Source organism: Hemitrygon akajei, chromosome 9 (genome assembly GCF_048418815.1).
Source record: "Hemitrygon akajei chromosome 9, sHemAka1.3, whole genome shotgun sequence".
NCBI classification, from domain to species: domain Eukaryota; kingdom Metazoa; phylum Chordata; class Chondrichthyes; order Myliobatiformes; family Dasyatidae; genus Hemitrygon; species Hemitrygon akajei.
This window is the reverse complement of record NC_133132.1, coordinates 57,287,978-57,306,775: the sequence shown is the minus strand read 5'-3', so window position 1 is coordinate 57,306,775 and position 18,798 is coordinate 57,287,978. Positions and strand designations below refer to the sequence as shown.

The following is an 18,798-nucleotide window of genomic DNA, read 5'->3' as shown; positions in this document are numbered from 1 at the left end:
GGTGCAGAGGAGATTTACAAGGGTGTAACCTGGGAGCATGCTCTCATATGGGAGCATGCCATATGAGAATAGGTTGAGTGAACTCGGCCTTTTCTCCTTGGAGTGAAGGAGGATGAGAGGTGACCTGATAGAGGTGTCTAAGATGATAAGAGGCATTGATCGTGTGGATAGTCAGAGGCTTTTTCCCAGGGCTGAAATGGTTGCCACAAGAGGATACAGGTTTAAGGTGCTGGGGAGTAGGTACAGAGGAGATGTCAGGGGTAAGTTTTTTACTCAGAGAGTGGTGAGTGCATGGAATGGGTTGCGGGCAACGGTGCTGGAGGCGGATACGATAGGGTCTTTTAAGAGACTTTTGGATAGGTACATGGAGCTTAGAAAAATAGAGGGCTATGGGTAAGCCTAGTAATTTCCAAAGTAGGGTCATGTTCGGCACAACTTTGTGGGCCAAAGGGCCTGTATTGTGCTGTAGGTTTTCTTTGTTTCTATGTAACATAAAATATAGTGAAAGTGTAGTGTAATCTGACAATACATGTCAAGGCTATAATGAGGTAGATCGTGAGGTCAGGAGTCTATCTTATCATACTAGGGGACAATTCAATATAGTCTTATATCGGTAATTAAGGTCCATTAACCATGCAACTTGTACAGTCTGTGGGAGGAAGTCAGAGTGCCCAGCAGCACCTCACTGGTAAACCCTGCTCAATCTGTGCGAGAGGTTGGGATTGAACCTGGGACACTGGAGCTAGGAAGAAGCCACTCTGCCAGATATGGTACCATGCCGTCCCTAAATACAATGCAATATTGCAGATGCTCTGTGGCTCAGGAGGTGAGATGCTGAGTTGCAGATGTGATCTCGGGTGATCTCAATTAACTTCTCAATTTATGATATGGTTCATATACCAGGGTCGTTGTTAGACAACGAAGGGAAAGTGTTGTTAATGGCTGCAGAGCGACCGCAGATGAGTTCAATCAAAAGCGCTCTGTTCCTTACTAATCATTTAATAGCCGAGCTTTATTAGAGTCATTTGAGAGTCATGGCAAAAGGCACAGACTGACTGTATCATTGTTTCCTTTACAGAACTTCCTGCCTACCTGTCTTGAGAGATTACTTTCTCACAGAACAGACTTTATGCAGCTATACATTGCCAACTTAAAGCCGGGTGATCTAGACCACCATTCCCGGCTGGTTCAAGTTAGGGTACAGGCAGCAGACAGGCAAGGGGCAAGGTGGAAAAGTGTGGGATTGGGACAGAATATTTTCGAATGGACAAGCCTGGAGGTAAAATCCCATGATCCAATGCTTCAGTGGCAGCTAGCTGAGTCAGGCAATGTTAGAGCTGGAAAGGTATGCGCAGGATTTGAGAAATTTTTACCAAGGTGGAATGAAGAAAGAAATAGCTGGTATTTATATTGCATTTTTCTTGACTTTCAAGAAAGTCCCAAAGCTCCTCACAGTCAATGAATTACTTATGAACTGTAGTCACTGTTGTGAAGTAGGGAAACATTCTTAATTCTCAATATGTTTTCACTCAGTTAGCTATAAAGATGTAGACAGAACTGAAAGGCTCCCTTTTCCCTTGGGCTGCTGCAGTCCACATCATTGCAGGGCATTGATTTTACTGTTTCCAAGTATTTGCCTTTATATAGCATCACGCCTTTCCAAAGCATCTCTCGCAGAGCAAATTGCTTTTCAGTGCAGTGGAATCAGCCGTCCGTGCGTGGCCGGACCCCACAGGCAGGAGCAGGCAGTCTTTTCTTGTCGGGTGGCTCAGTTTTCAGTGTTCGACATTCTGAAAAGAAACTCAGTGTGAAAAGGCACCATATGGCGTGGCACTGGGCCACGCTGTGCAGGATGATCCCTGGGCTGATCTCTGGCTCGTTAGCTGAGTTTGTTGATCTCAATTAGTCTCATAGTCTCCAAGCTGCAGCAGGAGTAGTGTCAGCCAGCTGAGCGTCACTCTCCGCTGCGTTCTGCTGGAGAGCAAGTGTGATTACTGCATCTGATATGGTGATGTGTGTATGCATGATCCACAAAACTGTGTGGAATATGCATGTGGTATGTGTGTATGTGTGTGGTAACTAGATTTGCAGATGACGTGCACAGTAAACAATATGCAGTGGATTCCTGTTAATTGGGCCAACGGTTAATCGAGCAGCTATTTATTTGCGACAGCACTGAAAGAACAAAGACTAAATGGAGAAAACAGCCGAGATTTCCTTTGTTTATTTGAGACAACATGCCACTTAATGTGGGCAGGGGACTGTTGCCAGTTTCCTACTAGCGTCAGTTGTGCGCACTTGTGAGGCCGTTGGACACTACACCATGCTTAGATCAATCAGCTTTTAAATAGCGTCGGTTGCATTTGTTTGTGTTCAAGAAGTGATGATTTTTGTCCCTGATAGTTGGCAAGAAATAAGCAGTAAGAGAATTCAGAACAGCTTTTGCACACCATGGTTTCAAACATTTAGGCTTGCTAGTAATGTCTGAGAGTGAAAATGAAACACTTTCACGACTTCTACGAAGGTATCAACAATCATCGTGAATGTTACAATGAAAATGAAGATTTGAAGGATGCAATTGTCTAAAGCATTGAAGGCAGTAAATTATCTGTATTAGGTGTCTGCACTGAGTTTGTTTATTTGCAGTCAATCTAAATAACACTGCAGATGAATTCCTCCATCGATGATTATTATGAATTGATAGGAAATTTTATAGTACTGCAGAGGTATTTGTCGTGTTCTGATTTGTTCTATATTTCATTCAAGTACATAAATTGTTACTCAGTTAAATGGTAGTTTGTCTTTTTTTCTACCTTTCAATTATTTCCATGAAACTTCAGCTAATTGGGGCGGCCGATTAATTTGGCCAAAATGTCTTGGTCCCAATGTGTCTCAGTTAACCGGAATCTGCTGTTATGGAGAAACGTCGACTATCTTTATCCTACCACAGATGCTGCCTGACCTGCAAAGTACCAACAGCATTTTGTGTGTTGCTGTAGATCCTAGCATCAGCAGTCCCTTGTGTCTACATACATATATAGTGTGCATACACGTGTGTGTGTGTGTGTGTGTGTGTGAAAACATGTATGTACAAACTTCTGCATAAGCTTGTAGGTGTGAGTAGAGTGGGGTAGCAGGTGTAAGTGAAATGGGGGAGTAGGGTTGTTGGAATAGGGACCAATCATTCACTGTGCTTGTAATAGGGAACCCACTTTATGATGTAACTGAGTTCCTGCATCACTCCATGACAATGAATTACACATCAGATTCTCTGTTGCCGCTCTGAAATGAGCCAGACATTGGCAAGCATCACCCCAAGAATAGATTGGCTCTGGAGGGAGAAGCAGGCACATCAAGAAGCAAAGACTAGTTTTATTATTAAAAATACACGTAAATCTTGCATGCCATAATCTGGATACATCTCAAGACTCCAAACATACCTTTGAAGGATCCCGCATACAAATGGACAGATCACTGTGCTAAATGCCAGTGTTGTTATTGAAACTAATGACAGCACCATCTCCACGAGCAACTCCACTGGACCAGATGGACTGCAGAATGTCCTCTCCCCAAAAGAGCTCTGGGGCCCTCTGGTAGAGGTGTAGTAGTTACAATATTCATAACCCAAAGATTAATGTAGCGATTCAGAGACTGGTTCAAATCCCAGAACAGCAATTGTGGAATTTAAATTCAGATAATAAAATTGACTTTCAAAATAAATACAGAGTAATATTCATGAAACCTCTGGGTTGTCATTAAAAAAAACAGCTGGCTTACTATTAGACTTTGGGGGGAAAGACCCAGCATGCTCACTGGGATTGGCTAGTATCTGACTTATGACCAAACAAGTTCAGGGTAATAAAGATCAACTTTGCCGATGTTGCCCACAACCCAGCAAATGAATAAAAATTTTACCTAATGAGAAAAACTGCAGACACCGGAAATCCAAGCATCCAATTCTGATGAAGTGTCTCAGCTGAAACGTTGACTGTTTGCTCTTTTCCATTGATGCTGCCTGGCCTGCTAGGATCCCCCAGCATTTTGCGTGCGTTGCAAAAACTTTACCGAACCCGGGTTCAAGGGTTCTGTGGTGGACAGGACAATCGCTGTACAATGTATCTCAAGAGAATGGGTAGTTATCTGGATGGCAGATGATGGCGCAATGGTGCGACTGGTCGAGCCTCTGCCTGACAGACCTAGTGAACCGGGTTCATTTCTGACTCCTGAGCTGTCCATGTGGAGTTTGCACGTTCTCCCTGTGAGTAGCGTTCCCTGAGAATAAAATGGGTTTGTTGGCTTAGTGCAAGAATGGAGGAACCCTGTGAGTTGAGCAGCATCTGTGGGAGGAGGAGATCTCTTCAAAGTCGGCATGCCTTGAAGAGAGACTGCAGTGGAGACACAGAGGACTCCAGATTCCAGCATCCACACTGTATTTGTCTCTTCTTAGTGCAAAAATAGTTGGTTTATGGCCCGTGAAGATCCAGTGGGCTGAAGGGCCTGTCAAGTTGGTAATTGGTTTATTATTGTCATATGTACCAAGGTATGGTGAAGATCTTTGTTTTGCATGCTATAACCCTAACCCTAATACAAGGCCATTTTACAACATAAATGCATCAAGGTAGTTCAAGGGAAAAGATATAACAGAATATAGTGTTACTGTTACACAGAAAGTGCAGTGCAGACAGATAATAAGGTTCGAGGCCATGACAAAGTAGATTGTGAAGTCAAGAGTCTATGTTCATGCTGTATCTATAACTGTGTTACTCTGTGATTCTATGAAGAGCAAACTATTAATCAGTCTGAAGGATGTCATCAGAGAGTGATGTGTTTTTAATGCCTTTCCTCTATGCCCTGCCGTGTCACACTGTACTAGTCTACAATATAACGTACTCCAATACATTGCATGTAATGATATGTCTATTAATATTCTGTCATACATTACTCTGTCCCCCGTTAGTCCATACTACAATACAAAACTCTCTACAAAGCTATGTTACAGGAAGCTGCAGCTCGATAATAGTGTGCTTGTGGGTGTACAGATCTTGAAATATGAGTCTTAACTGGAAACCTCTCCTTTCTCTCCAGGAGCAAGATGACCCTAACAAACAGGCTACCAGCTGGCCCGATTACTACATTGATCGTATCAACTCCATGGCTGCAGTAAGTGACTCATACATTGCTTGATCATTCTGTGAATGCTTTTACTGACATTCATTTTAATCTTCACCTGACCATCTTTATCATTTCTCAGGTCTTGCTGGCTGGGGCAGCATTTATTGCCTGTCCATAACTATCCTTCAGGTGGTGATGACAGCTTTGTTTTGCCCTTCTGGGGAAGGTGTTTCTAAAGGGCTGTTGGGAGGGGATTTCCAAGATTAGGACCAAAATACTGTGGAGAAATAGCAGTACTTTTCCATCAAGATGTTCTGAGGGAAAATATGCAGATGATGACGTTTCCCTCTGCCTGCTGCCCTTGTGGTGGAGATTACGGGTTTAGAAGGGGCTGTCAGAGAAAAACTGACAGAAATTAGGGTTGGGTGGAACAGATCTCAGCAATGCCCTCGTCCTCTCCAAATCCCCAGATTCTCCAATGCTGCGCAATTCGTCCAACTATCCCAAATGCCGAAAGTTGTCAACAATAGAAAGTTCTTGGGGAGGCAATTTTGCTGGGAATTGTGTAAACTGGTATTCAGTCCCCACCATCCCACCCACACACACACTTGCCCACAGTTTAATTTCATTATGAGAGTACACAGTAAGGCTATTAGCAGAGTGGAAGGAAACTGGAGCACTGGGGGAAACCCCATGTAGTCACAGACAGAGTGTGCAAAGTCCGCACAGACAGTGCCAGTGGTCACAGTTGAACCCAGACCTCTGATAGCAGTTCTACTAGCTCATCCATTCCTCGCTGGACGGAGGCTTATCCGACTGAGATGCTACAGAAAGCTGACCACGCTTCCCGCCAACTTTCTGTCTGATTCACTCAGGGAGGTGGTGTGTAGGCACAGAGTGTGGAAACAGAATAATTTCCTTTGCTAATCATAACCCATTTTAACCCTCCGCATATTTGCTAATTGAGGAATGGCAGACCATGAACCAACATGTGAGATCCCAAAGGATCTTGACCGGGTGAATGTTTCCTCCAGATGGTTGCAAAACTTTGGACTTCCCTTCCTCAAAGAGCAGTAGTAGGAGACATAGATGGAATGCTGGCAAGCAAAAAGGTTGACAGGAATGAGGAGTTGAGATTGTAGTCAAAAACAAGAGAAAATCTGCAGATGCTGTCAGATCAGCCATGACCTTATGAGATAGTAGAATAGACTCACGGGGCTGAATGGCCTGCTCCTGTTCTCAATACAGCAGCAGCAGCAGCGGAAATTTGTGGTTATGTTTTGCTTTAACCTCTTAGGTGCAGCACCAACTAGCTAAACCATTGAGCAAATGGTTAAGTAGTGACTTAAAGTCTCGATGGGTAATGTACCATTTTGAGGAGATGGAGAGGTGGAAGCCAATGCTTTTTCCTGTTTTTTGGGATTATCTGCAGATAATCGTACCTCCTCAAAATGTAGTCAGACTGCAGTGGTGGCCGTTGACTTGGCTTTTTGGAGGAGCACGTAGCCTTTCACACCAGAGTTCAGTGTGTGAATCTGAAGAGAACCACTCACATGGAAGGTGCTCACAGTTGGTTACTTTGTCCCTTTTCCAGATGCAGACGGTTTTTGTATTTGACGAAGAGGAGATGGAAATGAGGAACACAATTGTCGAGGGCCTTAAGACAGCCTTGAGGACACAGCCAATGAGGTACAGTATTAGTAGAAGATATGCCTGTTCACTTGTAATCAGTTTCTTCTGCTTATAAACATCTACCTTCCTTGTTAGACTCCAGCCCTCTCCATGCATCACACCAGACTTCCCCCACCTCTATTGAAAGCTTAACGTAATTAATGTGGGCAAAAATGTCAAAGAGAATCAAACGGCAGATGCTGGAACCCTGTAATAGAAACAGGAAATGATAGAAACACTCAATAGATTAAGGCAACATCCATCGAGAAAACATTTTGTTGTGGGGTGCCAGAGCTGAAAAATTAACTGTTTCTCTTTGCACAGCTGCTGCCTGACCTGCACTGTGTTTTCGGAATTTATTGCCCATCCCTAACAGCTCTTGAGAAGGCATCACAACTCCAGCGCCTTTTGTTTAATCCTTACCTCTGATACTGTGTGTGTGGAGTTTGCACATTCTCCCTTTGACTGCATGAGGTTTCTCCAGCTTGATCGAGTTTCTTCCCACGTCCAGTACAGGTCCATAGGTTAATTGGTCACTGTAAATTGTCCGTTCAATGTGGGTGAGTGATAGAATCTATGGGAAAATTGATGGAAATGGGAGAAGAGAATAAAATGGGATCATTGTAAATCAGAGGTTCCCAACCTTGCTTATGCCACGGACTCCTACCATTAACTGAGGGGTCCATGGACCCCAGGTTGGGAACACTTGAAAATGGATACTGATGATTGACACAGGCTTGACTAAGTGCTGATCACTCAGAAGTCATACAGGATAAGAACAATAGATCATATTTCCTTACAACATGGAAAGAAGCCAGCTGGCCCATCAAGTTAATGCCAGCTCACAGTACAATTGCATTCCCACTAATTTTCCATGTAACCTATTTCCATTTAACCTCCCTACCTTCCCCAGACCCGTGTTTGTTTGGGATATCAATTATGGAGATTGGTTTTCTGACAGCCCAGTAGCTTCTCTGCTCTTTTGATACATCCTTGCAAATTATTTCCTGCCTTGTGCCTGTCTAAATCCCTCTTGGAAGTCCCAAAATGCCCTGTCTGCACTACCCCACAGGCAGTGAATTCCAGATTGTGAGCAGAGAGGGTAGCATTTCTTCTCCTCTCATCCCCCTGGTGCCCAGAGCTTTAAGTCTATGCAGCTTGATTCTCAAACCATCCAATAATCCCTCCTTAAAATGGCTGATGCAATAAAAATGCCGAAACTTACTCCCTCCCCTCCCCCCCCCCCCCACTTCAGTGCTTTCAACAGCCTGAGCAACTGTTCTGTCAGGGGGTGTCTAAGGTGACTAGGGTCTTTCAGACGATAAAAATTAAAAACAACACCCCGTTGAATCAATGCTATCCTGTTACCACAGCTCTCCTGTATAATTAGGCATGGCAGGGTTTTAGGCCTCACTGCAGTTCAAACTGGCAGCTGCCGTGTTTTGTTTATTCATTTTCAATTAAGATCAGTGGGAGCACGATGAGTATTAAAAAGTTGTTTCCATTTCTGTGTGAGTTTTCACTTAAAGACTGGAAAGTCCTTTAAAACTGAAAGCTAATCTCCACCAGCCTTTCATTTTCACTTAACATCAAGGGTGAATACTACCCTTTCCCAGTCCTGACTGAGGCACTGGTCTCGGAGTTGAATCCATTCAAGTTTTCATACATTACAGCAAACAGTGCCTCAGACCAGTGAACCCTATTCTCTGGAGCAGGGGTTCCAAACATCTTTAAGCCATGGACCAATACCATTTAGCAAGGGGTCTGTGGACCCTAGGTTGGGAACTCCAGTCATCCCTAGTTGTTGAAAGTGTTTTGGGGATGGTAGCAGAGCAACTATGCACTGGACACGGAACCTCCTGGACATGAATTCAAGCTTCAATACAGCAGCTGGGGGATATCAATTTGGTTTTGAAATTGATTTTAGGATTAAAAACCTCGTACAGGGCTTCCTGGGTTATAAATAGCTTGACTAACAAAAAGCCACATTTACACAAATTCTCACATACAATTTAAAAACATTTCTTAAGCTAGTGGTAACAGTAATAAAATCTTTCATGGTACTCATTAACAACTGGACATAACATATATTTCACTAATTATGGCTTGCTTTGGATGATTATTCAATAAAACAGAATTATAGTAAGTGTACATAGAGTGATATAATAGGGCTTACTATAGAAAACAAGCATTTCTGACTTGTGGAGAAATCAGGTTACACACACTTCTTAAGAACAGAATTCTTACAGAACTCAGGAGCTGTCTGTTTTAGTAATTGTGACCAGGAAGCCACCCCTCTTGTGCTACACATGAACTGAGCTCTGGTTTTAAAGGTGTGGTCCTCATATTGGATACCCTCACCAGAGGAAATAGTATCTGGCTATCTAGCTTATCAGTCCTCTAATCGCTTACACGGTCCAATTAGTTCACCTCTTAAACGTCAACACTTAAAGGAGTAGAACTTGTCCAACTAATTTAACCCTTTTAGCAACAGCATCATTTGACTTACAAAATTCCTTGGAATGTACTACTGCTACAGGCTTATAACCCCAATTGAGTATGATTCTCCTGCCACATGTCACTTGATGTAAACTACCTCACCCGTGCACCTTCATGGGGAGAGAATGGAGTTACCAGATATGATAGAGTTTATCTGAAACATTGTCACTGCATTTTCTCTCATCATGGATCTGCCTGACCAGGTGAGTGTTTCTATCTTTTTCTGGTTTTGCTGCTAAAGTTGGTAGGAACTATATGAGTCCCAAAGATGAGTCGTAGGTTAGTAAAAACTTCGGGAATAAACTGTAATCTGATTGAATGACCAGACATGGGCAATCTGATTCTGACCTATTTCACCCACTGGGTGGTGAGTATCTGGATTTCTAGAGAAAGTGGTGGATGCAAAGTCACTGAGAGGGCAAAAGGGACTAAGAGGATCGATAGGATAATCAAGTTGACAGCAAATGGGATAGAAGAGAATGGTGAGTTAAATTAAAATTACAGTGTCTTGTTCAATGGCAGGACAGTCTCGAGACACAGAAAGATGGACTGCCATCCTAACTTATGTGTTCAGTAACTAGGCTTGTTTCCATTACCTAGGCTCTCAACAGCACCAGACTCCTGTCTATCATCCCACACTTGATGCAGGCCTTGTCTCCACTTCCTTACCTGATCCCCACAACTGCTGATTCTCTTAAAGCCCATAAATCTGTCTCTCCGTCATGAATATGTTCAAGTATACAAATGTAAAATTTCACTGGGGAGGCAGATTTTTCTTTGCAAATCTGTCTGGGCAGATTTCTCTCTGCAAACATTGGCACCCTTCCAACTGTTAGACGCAAGAGGTTCTACAGATGCTGAAAATCCAGAGCAATACACACTCAAAACGCTGGAGGAAGTCAGCAGGTCGGGCACCATCTATGGAGGGGAATAAACAGCCAACATTTCGGCAGAGTCCCTTCATCATGCTGAAAAGGAGCGGGAAGAAGCCAGAAATACGAAAGTGGGAGATAGCAGAAGGAGCACAAATTGACAGGTGATAGGTGAAATCAGATAAAGGGGAAGATGGAAGAGTGGGGGGGGGGGGGGGATAAAGTGAGAAGCTGGGAGGTGATAGGTTGAAAAGGTAAGAAGGGCTGAAGAATCTGATAGGAGAGGAGAGTGAACCATGGGAGAAAGAGGAGGAGGAGGAGCATCCGAGGGAGGTGATGGCTTGGTGAGGAGAAAAGAAAGGGTAAGAGAGGAGCCAGAATGGGGAATAGAGAAAGAGTGAAGGCAGAGGGGAGAGGAATTACTGGATGTTAGTGAAATCAATGTTCTTGCCATCAAATTGGAGGCTATACAGATGGAATATGAGTGTTGCTCCTCCTACCTGAGAGTGATCTAATTGTGGCATTAGAGGAAGCATGGACTAATATGTCGGAACATGAATGGGAAGTAGAATTAAACTGCTAGGCCATTGCGAACTTCTGCCTGTTGGGATGTATAAAGCGAAGGTTCTCGATGAAGCAGTCCCCCAGTCTACGTCCTCTCACCGGTCTAGAGGATGCCGCACCAGGAGCACCAGATACAGTAGATGACCCTGACAGACTTGAGCGTGAAATAATTGCCTCAGCTGCAAAGTCTGTTTGGGATCCTGAATGGTGGCGAGAGAGGCATTCAAGAGACACGTGTAATACTTCTTCTACTTGCAGGGATAAATGCCAGGAGGGAGATCATTGGGGAGGGACAAGTGGACAAGGGAACCACATAGAAAGCAGGGAGTGGGAGTGGAGCAAAAGCTATGCTTAATGGTAGCATCTTGTTGAATATAGTGAAAGTTACAGAAAATAATGTGCTGGATGTGGAATCTTGTGGCATGGTAGGTAAAGACAAGAACTGTTTCCCTGTAATGGCGTTTGGAAGATGAGATGAGAGTAGATGTCCAGGAAAAGGAAGAGATGTGGGTGGGACAGCATCGGTGGTAGAGGAAGAGGAAATCCAGTACTCAAGGAAGAGAAATATGTGAGTTCAGTTCTAACCAAGACAGTTGGTGAACTTAAATTTATTTTTACCAAAGGTTAATATCAGTTATCTAGAAATAAGAAATTAAATTTGATGTTGCTTATCATGGTAGTTTACCTTTTGCCCTGTTGTATTTGGTCAAGTTCTTTTGTCTATTGAGCATATGAAAGGAAGTTACCTAGATGCTGATATTCTGGGGTGACAACTCATACAGAAATCATGAAACCGAAGCATAATCGATTTTAATTGTAAAACTACACATTGTAGATGAGCATTTTCTTGATCAATCTTCAAAAATGTAACTATTACCTCTTAATGAAGCCCTCTTTCAGTATTCGATTATTACAAAACATCCCCTAGATTCAATCAATCAAGGAGTGTCACGTCCCTTTGAATGTCATTTATTAGTTGCCGTGGTTCCTCTGCAGCACATTTGAGTTTTCAAACATTTGACTTCTTCCCATGTTCCTGCAGAGGTAAATTATTTTAGGAACAAGGCTGTGACTCCTTTCATGTCTTTAAGAGTGGGATTTTTATTTGTACTTTCCAGCTTAATTACAAGTTTGATTCAGTACGACAGTGGCATACATTAGCACATTGGACCACATGCAGGAATTACAAAAGTTTCTCTCTCCACAGATGCTGCCTGGCCTGTCCAGCTTTTCCTGTTCTTTATTTTTCCAATATCAGAAATAGGGAAAATTAGAAAACCCATCTCCTTTCACAATTCAAGGAAAAAAATTGGACACCTTTGCTCTGTCAGTACTACGTGTGACTCCAGACCCACTACAGTGTGATGAACCCCATCATGAACCTGCAGGTCCAGGCTCTGGACTGCCTTCCAATTCTAGGGGGGCAATGAAAGATAGGCAACATATGCTGGTCCTTCCGATGATATTATCATCTTATGGATGGATGTTTATGTTTATAAAACAAGAACCTTTTATTCTGGCCCCAATCAAGGTTATGACTTTGGCATGCAGGAATTAAGTGCTACTTAAAAAGATCATCCATGGTGGCAGAATATACCATTTCAGCTATTAATCAGTATATTTGCATTGAAGGGGAAGCTTCCTGCCTCACACATCTCCATACTCATCCAAAGACACATCCGTCCTATCTTCCCCATTGTATCAATTAGAAAGAGTTGTGGAGAGCAACGGCTAGCCTTGGTAACCCTAAAGCAAAGCAGCCAAGAGTTGACCCTCTATTAGCTGAAACTCATGTGTTTTGGGGAGTAATGGAAGTAGACATGGATGGATGAGGGGCAATCTCAGTAAGACCTATTGAATACTGGAAGGCCTGAATAGAATGGACATGGGGAGACTGCTTCCATTAGCAGAATCTGAGTTCACAGTCATCTTGGATCTGGGGGCCCAGCCTCAAGAATAAAGAGATGTCCCTTTGAAACTGCTGTAAGGAGGAATTTCTTCAGCCAGAAGGTGAAGAATCTGTGGAATTCATTGTCAAAGACAGCTGTGGAGGCCATGTCACTGAGTATATTTAATGCAGGCATTAGTACTAGGTTAGCGGTTATGGGAAGAAGGCAATAGAATGGGATTAGGAAACAAAATCAGCTATGATTCAATGGTGGAACAGACTCGATAGGCTGAATGGCTTAATTTTTCTGTATCCCCTGGTCTTCTGGTGTTACGTGTTGGACTCAGTGCCAGCTCCCACCAGCACAATGGAACGTGTGACAGTGATTCAACAGGGATCAACATGAGCAAGCAGATGACTACAAAGTAAGGCGTTGGCCCCTTGTGCAGAAACTTCTCCCCTCGGCGGGTAGAAAATCAGTGCTATTCTCTGCCTCCAAGGGTGGTATTCTTTGTCCCCAAGGGCAGTGAAGGCCAGATCATTAGATATGCTTAAGGTGGAGATATATGAGCGTTTGAAAGGCCAGAGAATTGAATGTCATGAAGAACTGGCAGCTGAGGGGTGGGCTTCAGACTCTATTATCTATCTGCACTGCACTCTCTCTGTAACTTTATTCTGCATTCTGTTACTGTTTTTCCCTTAATGTACAGATGTGATGAGATGATATGTATGCATAGCATGAAAAACAAAGATTTTCATACATGTAACAATAATAAATCAATTTACTCATTCACCAGTTTATTATTTTAAGGCCAGCATAGATCAGCCATCTTCTCAAATGGCAATGCAGGCTTAAAAATCCATGTGGTCTACTCCCATACCTACTTTCTTACATTAATTTGTTTTTGGGACATTGTTGTCAGGGTTATGTGGAACTTCCACAGAAAAGGGAGTGGGGAAGGAAATCACAGAAGAGTTCATATGCTAACATTGTAATGTCCGGACCCACAGGTTCGTGATGAGATTCATCGAACTGGATGGGCTTACGTGCCTGTTAAACTTCCTGCGGAGCATGGACTACGACACGTCAGAGAGCCGCATTCACACATCCGTTATAGGGTGCATCAAGGCTCTGATGAACAACTCCCAGGGTCGGGCCCATGTGCTGGCTCACCCAGAGAGCATCAACATCATCTCCCACAGTCTCAGGACAGAAAACATCAAGACTAAGATAGCAGTGCTGGAGATTCTGGGAGCAGTTTGCCTGGTACCGGGAGGGCACAAGAAAGTACTGCAAGCGATGTTGCACTACCAGATTTATGCTGCAGAGAGGACTCGCTTTCAGGTAATTCAGACCTTCCTCCGGGACAAGCACTGAGTGGGTTCCTGGACTTCGGACGGTCTATTTATAGAATATTGGATCTTTGGGAGTGATTATAAACTTCAATCTAATCTAAGGGTTCAAGAGGTCTATATATTGAATAATAGATACCTAGGACCCTGGGTCCCCTCCTCATTCCCTTTTTCCTATGGTCCACTCTCCTCTCTTATCAGATACCTTCTTCTCTAGCCCTTGACCTTTCCCAGCCACCTGGCTTCACCTGTCACCTTCCAGCTAGTCTCCTTCCTCTTCTCCCACTGTTTTATTCTGGTATCTTCCCCCTTCCTTCTCAATCATGAAGAAGGATCTTGGTCCAAAATGGCACTATCTATTTATCTCCATAGATGCTGGTCTGACCTGCTGAGATCCTCCGGCATTTTGTGTGTATTGCTGTGACAACTGTTTTTATGTGCTTTCCTACATTCTGGCACATCAGTGCTGACCATTACCAAGCCCCTGGTTGGCAGTGGGCCTTAGTGCACAGTCCAACTCATCCGCCAATGAATAATAATAAAATATAGTTGAGCTTTAAAAGGGCTGCTAACACCTTGTAGTCCATTGTACTCCTTTCCACAGAGCCCTGTTGACTGTTGATTAGTCATATTATTTGGATCAAGCAGATACAATCACAGTATTTAAAAGATTTGGATAGCAACATTTAGAGAGATGTGGGCAGAGTGTCGGAACATGGGACTTGCTCAGAAGGCAGCTTAGAATACATAAACTAGTTGGGCCAGGGGTCTACTTCCATGCTGTATAACTCTGGGACTGTATGTCACTGATCTTCCCCAGTGTTTCCTGTTGCCAGGGCCAATTTAATTGTTGGTGGTAGTTCAGAGATTTTTCAGAACAGAAAGGAAAGTATATAAGTTGTTGCTAGGAGTAGAGGGTCTGATTTATAGGACAATGATTGGCCAGACTAGATTTTTATTTCTTGGAGCATAAAGGAATGAGATACAGTCTTATATTTTTAAGTGTTTAAAAGTGTGAAAGCCATTGGTAAGATGGATGGTACCAGTTCGTTCCTCAGGGTAGGAGAAATCCAAATCCAGTGGCCATTGGCTTAGGGTAAAAAAGAAACTATTCAAAAGGGACCTGGGGATAATCTTTCATGGAATGAGCTGACTGAAGAATGATTGCACTTTGATATGTACATAGAGGGACAGGGCTTGGAAGGATAAGCAAGGAACACAAGAAACTGAGATTAGCCAGTGGCAACATGGTCCTCATGGACTGGTTGGTCTGAAGGAACTGTGTCCATGATGTATTTCTTTATGACTCTATGACTGTAAATTATATATTAGATAACCTGTCAGATATTGTCCCTTGTCAACCAACTATTGTATCAGTTGGCTGAGCATTGAATGAAACAGGGATTCACAGCTATTTCCAATGTAACCACTTCCCTGCAAAGCTAGTTGGACTGATTTGAGTAACCTCAGCCCTCTCTTCCTCTCCTCAATCTGTGAGGGAGTCATTTAGCTTAAAGTGTACTTTGATCTTTGGGGATCTAGTCTTCTCCTTCTCCTGGTAACACTTACATGGCAGAGGGGTAGCATCTGTATTGCAGTTGGAATTTGTAATTGAAATAAAAAACCAATGGAATTCCAAATAGACCGCACACCAAGTTGAATTTCTGTGACAAGTTAGGTTAAACCCGAGCACAGTGAAACTATTTTCTTGTTACAGAAGTTCTGGGACAAAGCTCCTTCTATTTAACAGTTCCTGTACTGTTTGCAGACATAGATAAGAAGAGGACATTGTTCTTTTTTAAATCAGGCTCATGTAAGATAGGGCTGCACTCACTGGACTTACCCAGATGGTAATTTTAGTTTCAGAGATGGAATTAAACCCTTCCAAATTATGCTCAGACAGCCATTCGTGCCCCTTATCCCTCTGTCATATGGATAGCAGGAGAGGTCTTTTAGGTGTAATCAATGAGTAATCAAGACAGGATTCTTGCTGTAAAATGAAAACAAATCAAGCGAGCCGTGGCGGAAAGCCATTGCTTCTGATTTTGATCACTGTAGGACTTCAGCATCAGGTTTAATATCACAGAATCAGTTTACCCACTATGATAAAACCCATGTCCTTTTCTTCAGATGTTGCAATGGCCACTGTATCCTCTTCCAGCTCCCAGTCCCTCTGAGATTTGCCTTCCATTAAGTTGTGGCCTCCGGCTCTTTTCTGAATTTTGATATCTTCTGCTACTGAGCTCTGAAAGCTAGAACACCTTCCCTTCACCGTTCTGCCTCTTCCTTACATCAACCTGCTCCGAAAACACCTGCACCATTCTGTATGAGGCTCAGCAGTGTTTCATTTCATTGCATAGCGGTGAGACAGTTGGTGAACCTTGAACTGTTTAAGGATATTTATATATTTATTATTTAGAGGTAGCATGTGGAATGGGTCCTAAAGGCACTTCAAGCCATGTTGCCCAGCAAACCCCTATAATACCTGATTTAACCCTAACCCAATCATGGGACCATTTACAATGACTAATTAGCCTTCTAACCGGTACATCTTCAGACTGTGGGAGGAAACCAGAGCACTTGGGGAAAATTTATGTGTTCCACAGGTAGGATATACGTACAGAGGATGCTCGGATTAAACTCTGAATCTCGATGCACCAAGCTGTAGTAGGGTCACCCTAGCCACTACACTACCATGTTGCGGTCTTATTGAATGGTAGAACAGACTTAAGGGAGTAAATGGCCTGTCCCTGTGAGTCTCTAGAAAGCTTTACAACCAGGGATGTATTCTCACAGCTCTCATTTTTGGTATGTGTGGTTACAAATCCCGCAACCAGGAAAGTGATCAGGCAATTTGATCCAGTGATGTGAATCAAGGATTGGATAAACTCCCAGAACTGGTGCCATTGAGCCCACCCATCGTCAGGAGAGAGAAGAGGGAGGGAGACTGGGCAGCCTGAAACGACTGTTCATTTGGTGGCACTGTGGTGAACCGAGCAGAGCCTATCACGTAAAGCTCGAGAGACCCAGGTTCAGTCCTAACCATTTTGTGGAGTTTGTACCCCATGATACACAAGTTTCGAACAGATGCCTAGATCCCTCCCATGTCCCAAAGGCATGTGGGTTAGTAGGTTAATTACCCACTATAAAGTGCCCCTCTTATTAAACAGTGTCTTCATGGGGGAGTTGATGGAATCTGGGGAGACTAAATTGGGATTATAATAATATTAATGTAAAGTGGCGCTTGATGGTGACACAGACTCACTGGCTGAAAAGGCCTGTTTCGATCTTCATTCAATGATTCTTCATGTGGCTCATGCAGAGGAACTTCCTCCAGCTCCAGCAGGAACTTCCTCCAGCTCCTTGACATCTGCATACTAAACCATTTATTTTCTTCTCCTTTTGCAGACGTTACTAAACGAGTTGGACAGAAGCACTGGAAGGTACAGAGATGAGGTGCACCTCAAAACTGCGATCATGTCCTTCATCAACGCTGTGCTGAATGCTGGTGCCGGGGAGGTAGGTTGAGTGTTACCTCTGGAACTGCTGATTGATAAATATTCAAGTCCTGAGTTCAGTAATAGCCTGTAATATACAGATGAAGCAAGGGTAATCTCCAGAGAGGGGAGAAAATCCGTGGCTAACAAATGCTTAGTATCTGCATTCTACCACTGAAAAGAAGTATATGGTAGCTTTCATATTAGAAAGTCTTGTAATAAACACCCTTATTAAATGGGGTGAGTCTGCCTTAGCATTGTTTGTGCAGTGTCATAACTGTGAGGCTACAGTACCCACCAGTAGAGGAGGCAAACACAAAACTCTACAGATGTGGAGGTACTGTAAAAGGCCAGGATAATAGTGAAATATCTGTGCATTCAGTTGTAAATGTCTAAAGCAGGGCTGGCCAACCTTTTACATTGCATGTGTCAATTTTTTCACGCATGAGTTCAGATGCACCATACAACTCTTGTACCCCCATTCAATTCTTGTAAAAATATGTTAATATGGACATATTTAGCATTTTTATATATGTTGATTTAATATAAAAACAAGATAAACATTATTTACCTTAATGAGACTTTTGAGTCTGTTGTGATTTTGCCAAGCTTTTAATGTTTGGAGTTAAATTTGTTACTGAGAGCAGCAGAGAATTTTTCAAATTTGTATCAGTCATTCACAACCTCGTTTTGTTTTTAATCAATTTCATGGCTGAAAATGCTTGTTCACATCTGTACCTCATTCCAAAATGACAGATATAACTCTGGGCAAATTTTCTTAGTTCTGGAAAATGGTCACAGGGTAATGATCGCCAGAAATTAATCATGTCAGAAGCATTTGGGACTGAGGGAAGCTCATCAAATTTAATGTTCAATAATGAATTTGTTTTCAAGTCAATAAGTTCCATTTGTATGTTACTAGGCATCTTCATGATTTTTTGTTCACTAAGTGAAAATGGGTTTATAAATGCAAGTATGCAGTCTTCTTCTTTAGCAAAATCATGGGAACGATTTTCAAATGACTCTTGCAATAACCTGAGTTTTTCAATATATTTTGTAAAATTGCCATTATCTTCAGCATATTCACTCTGCTCTTTTAAGTGCGGAAACTGGCTCAAATCTTCATTTTCTAACTGAGAGGTGAACAGTTTTAACTTCATCTTGAATGCATTGATATCATTTACTAAGCTAGGAAACAATTTGTTCTTACCCTGGAGTTTCAAATTTAGATCATTGAGATGACTGGTAACACCAACAAAAAATGCAGAATCAAATAGCCAATTGTTATCACATAAAAGGGCCCTTTCCTCAGGCAGCTCATTTTTCTCTTCTAGAAAATTAT

At 42.7% G+C, this 18,798-nt stretch overlaps 1 protein-coding gene across 7 annotated transcripts in view; it reads left to right on the top strand.

The window, feature by feature from the left end:
• The window catches only part of daam2 (dishevelled associated activator of morphogenesis 2), a 310,967-nt gene that overhangs the window by 178,633 nt on the left and 113,536 nt on the right, over window positions 1-18,798 (top strand). For all 7 annotated transcript variants that reach the window (XM_073056055.1, XM_073056054.1, XM_073056049.1 and 4 more), the window contains 4 exons: window positions 5,086-5,160; window positions 6,707-6,801; window positions 13,618-13,951; window positions 17,368-17,478. In XM_073056055.1, coding sequence (XP_072912156.1) covers window positions 5,086-5,160; window positions 6,707-6,801; window positions 13,618-13,951; window positions 17,368-17,478 — 615 coding nt within the window. The remainder of the gene's footprint in view (window positions 1-5,085; window positions 5,161-6,706; window positions 6,802-13,617; window positions 13,952-17,367; window positions 17,479-18,798) is intronic.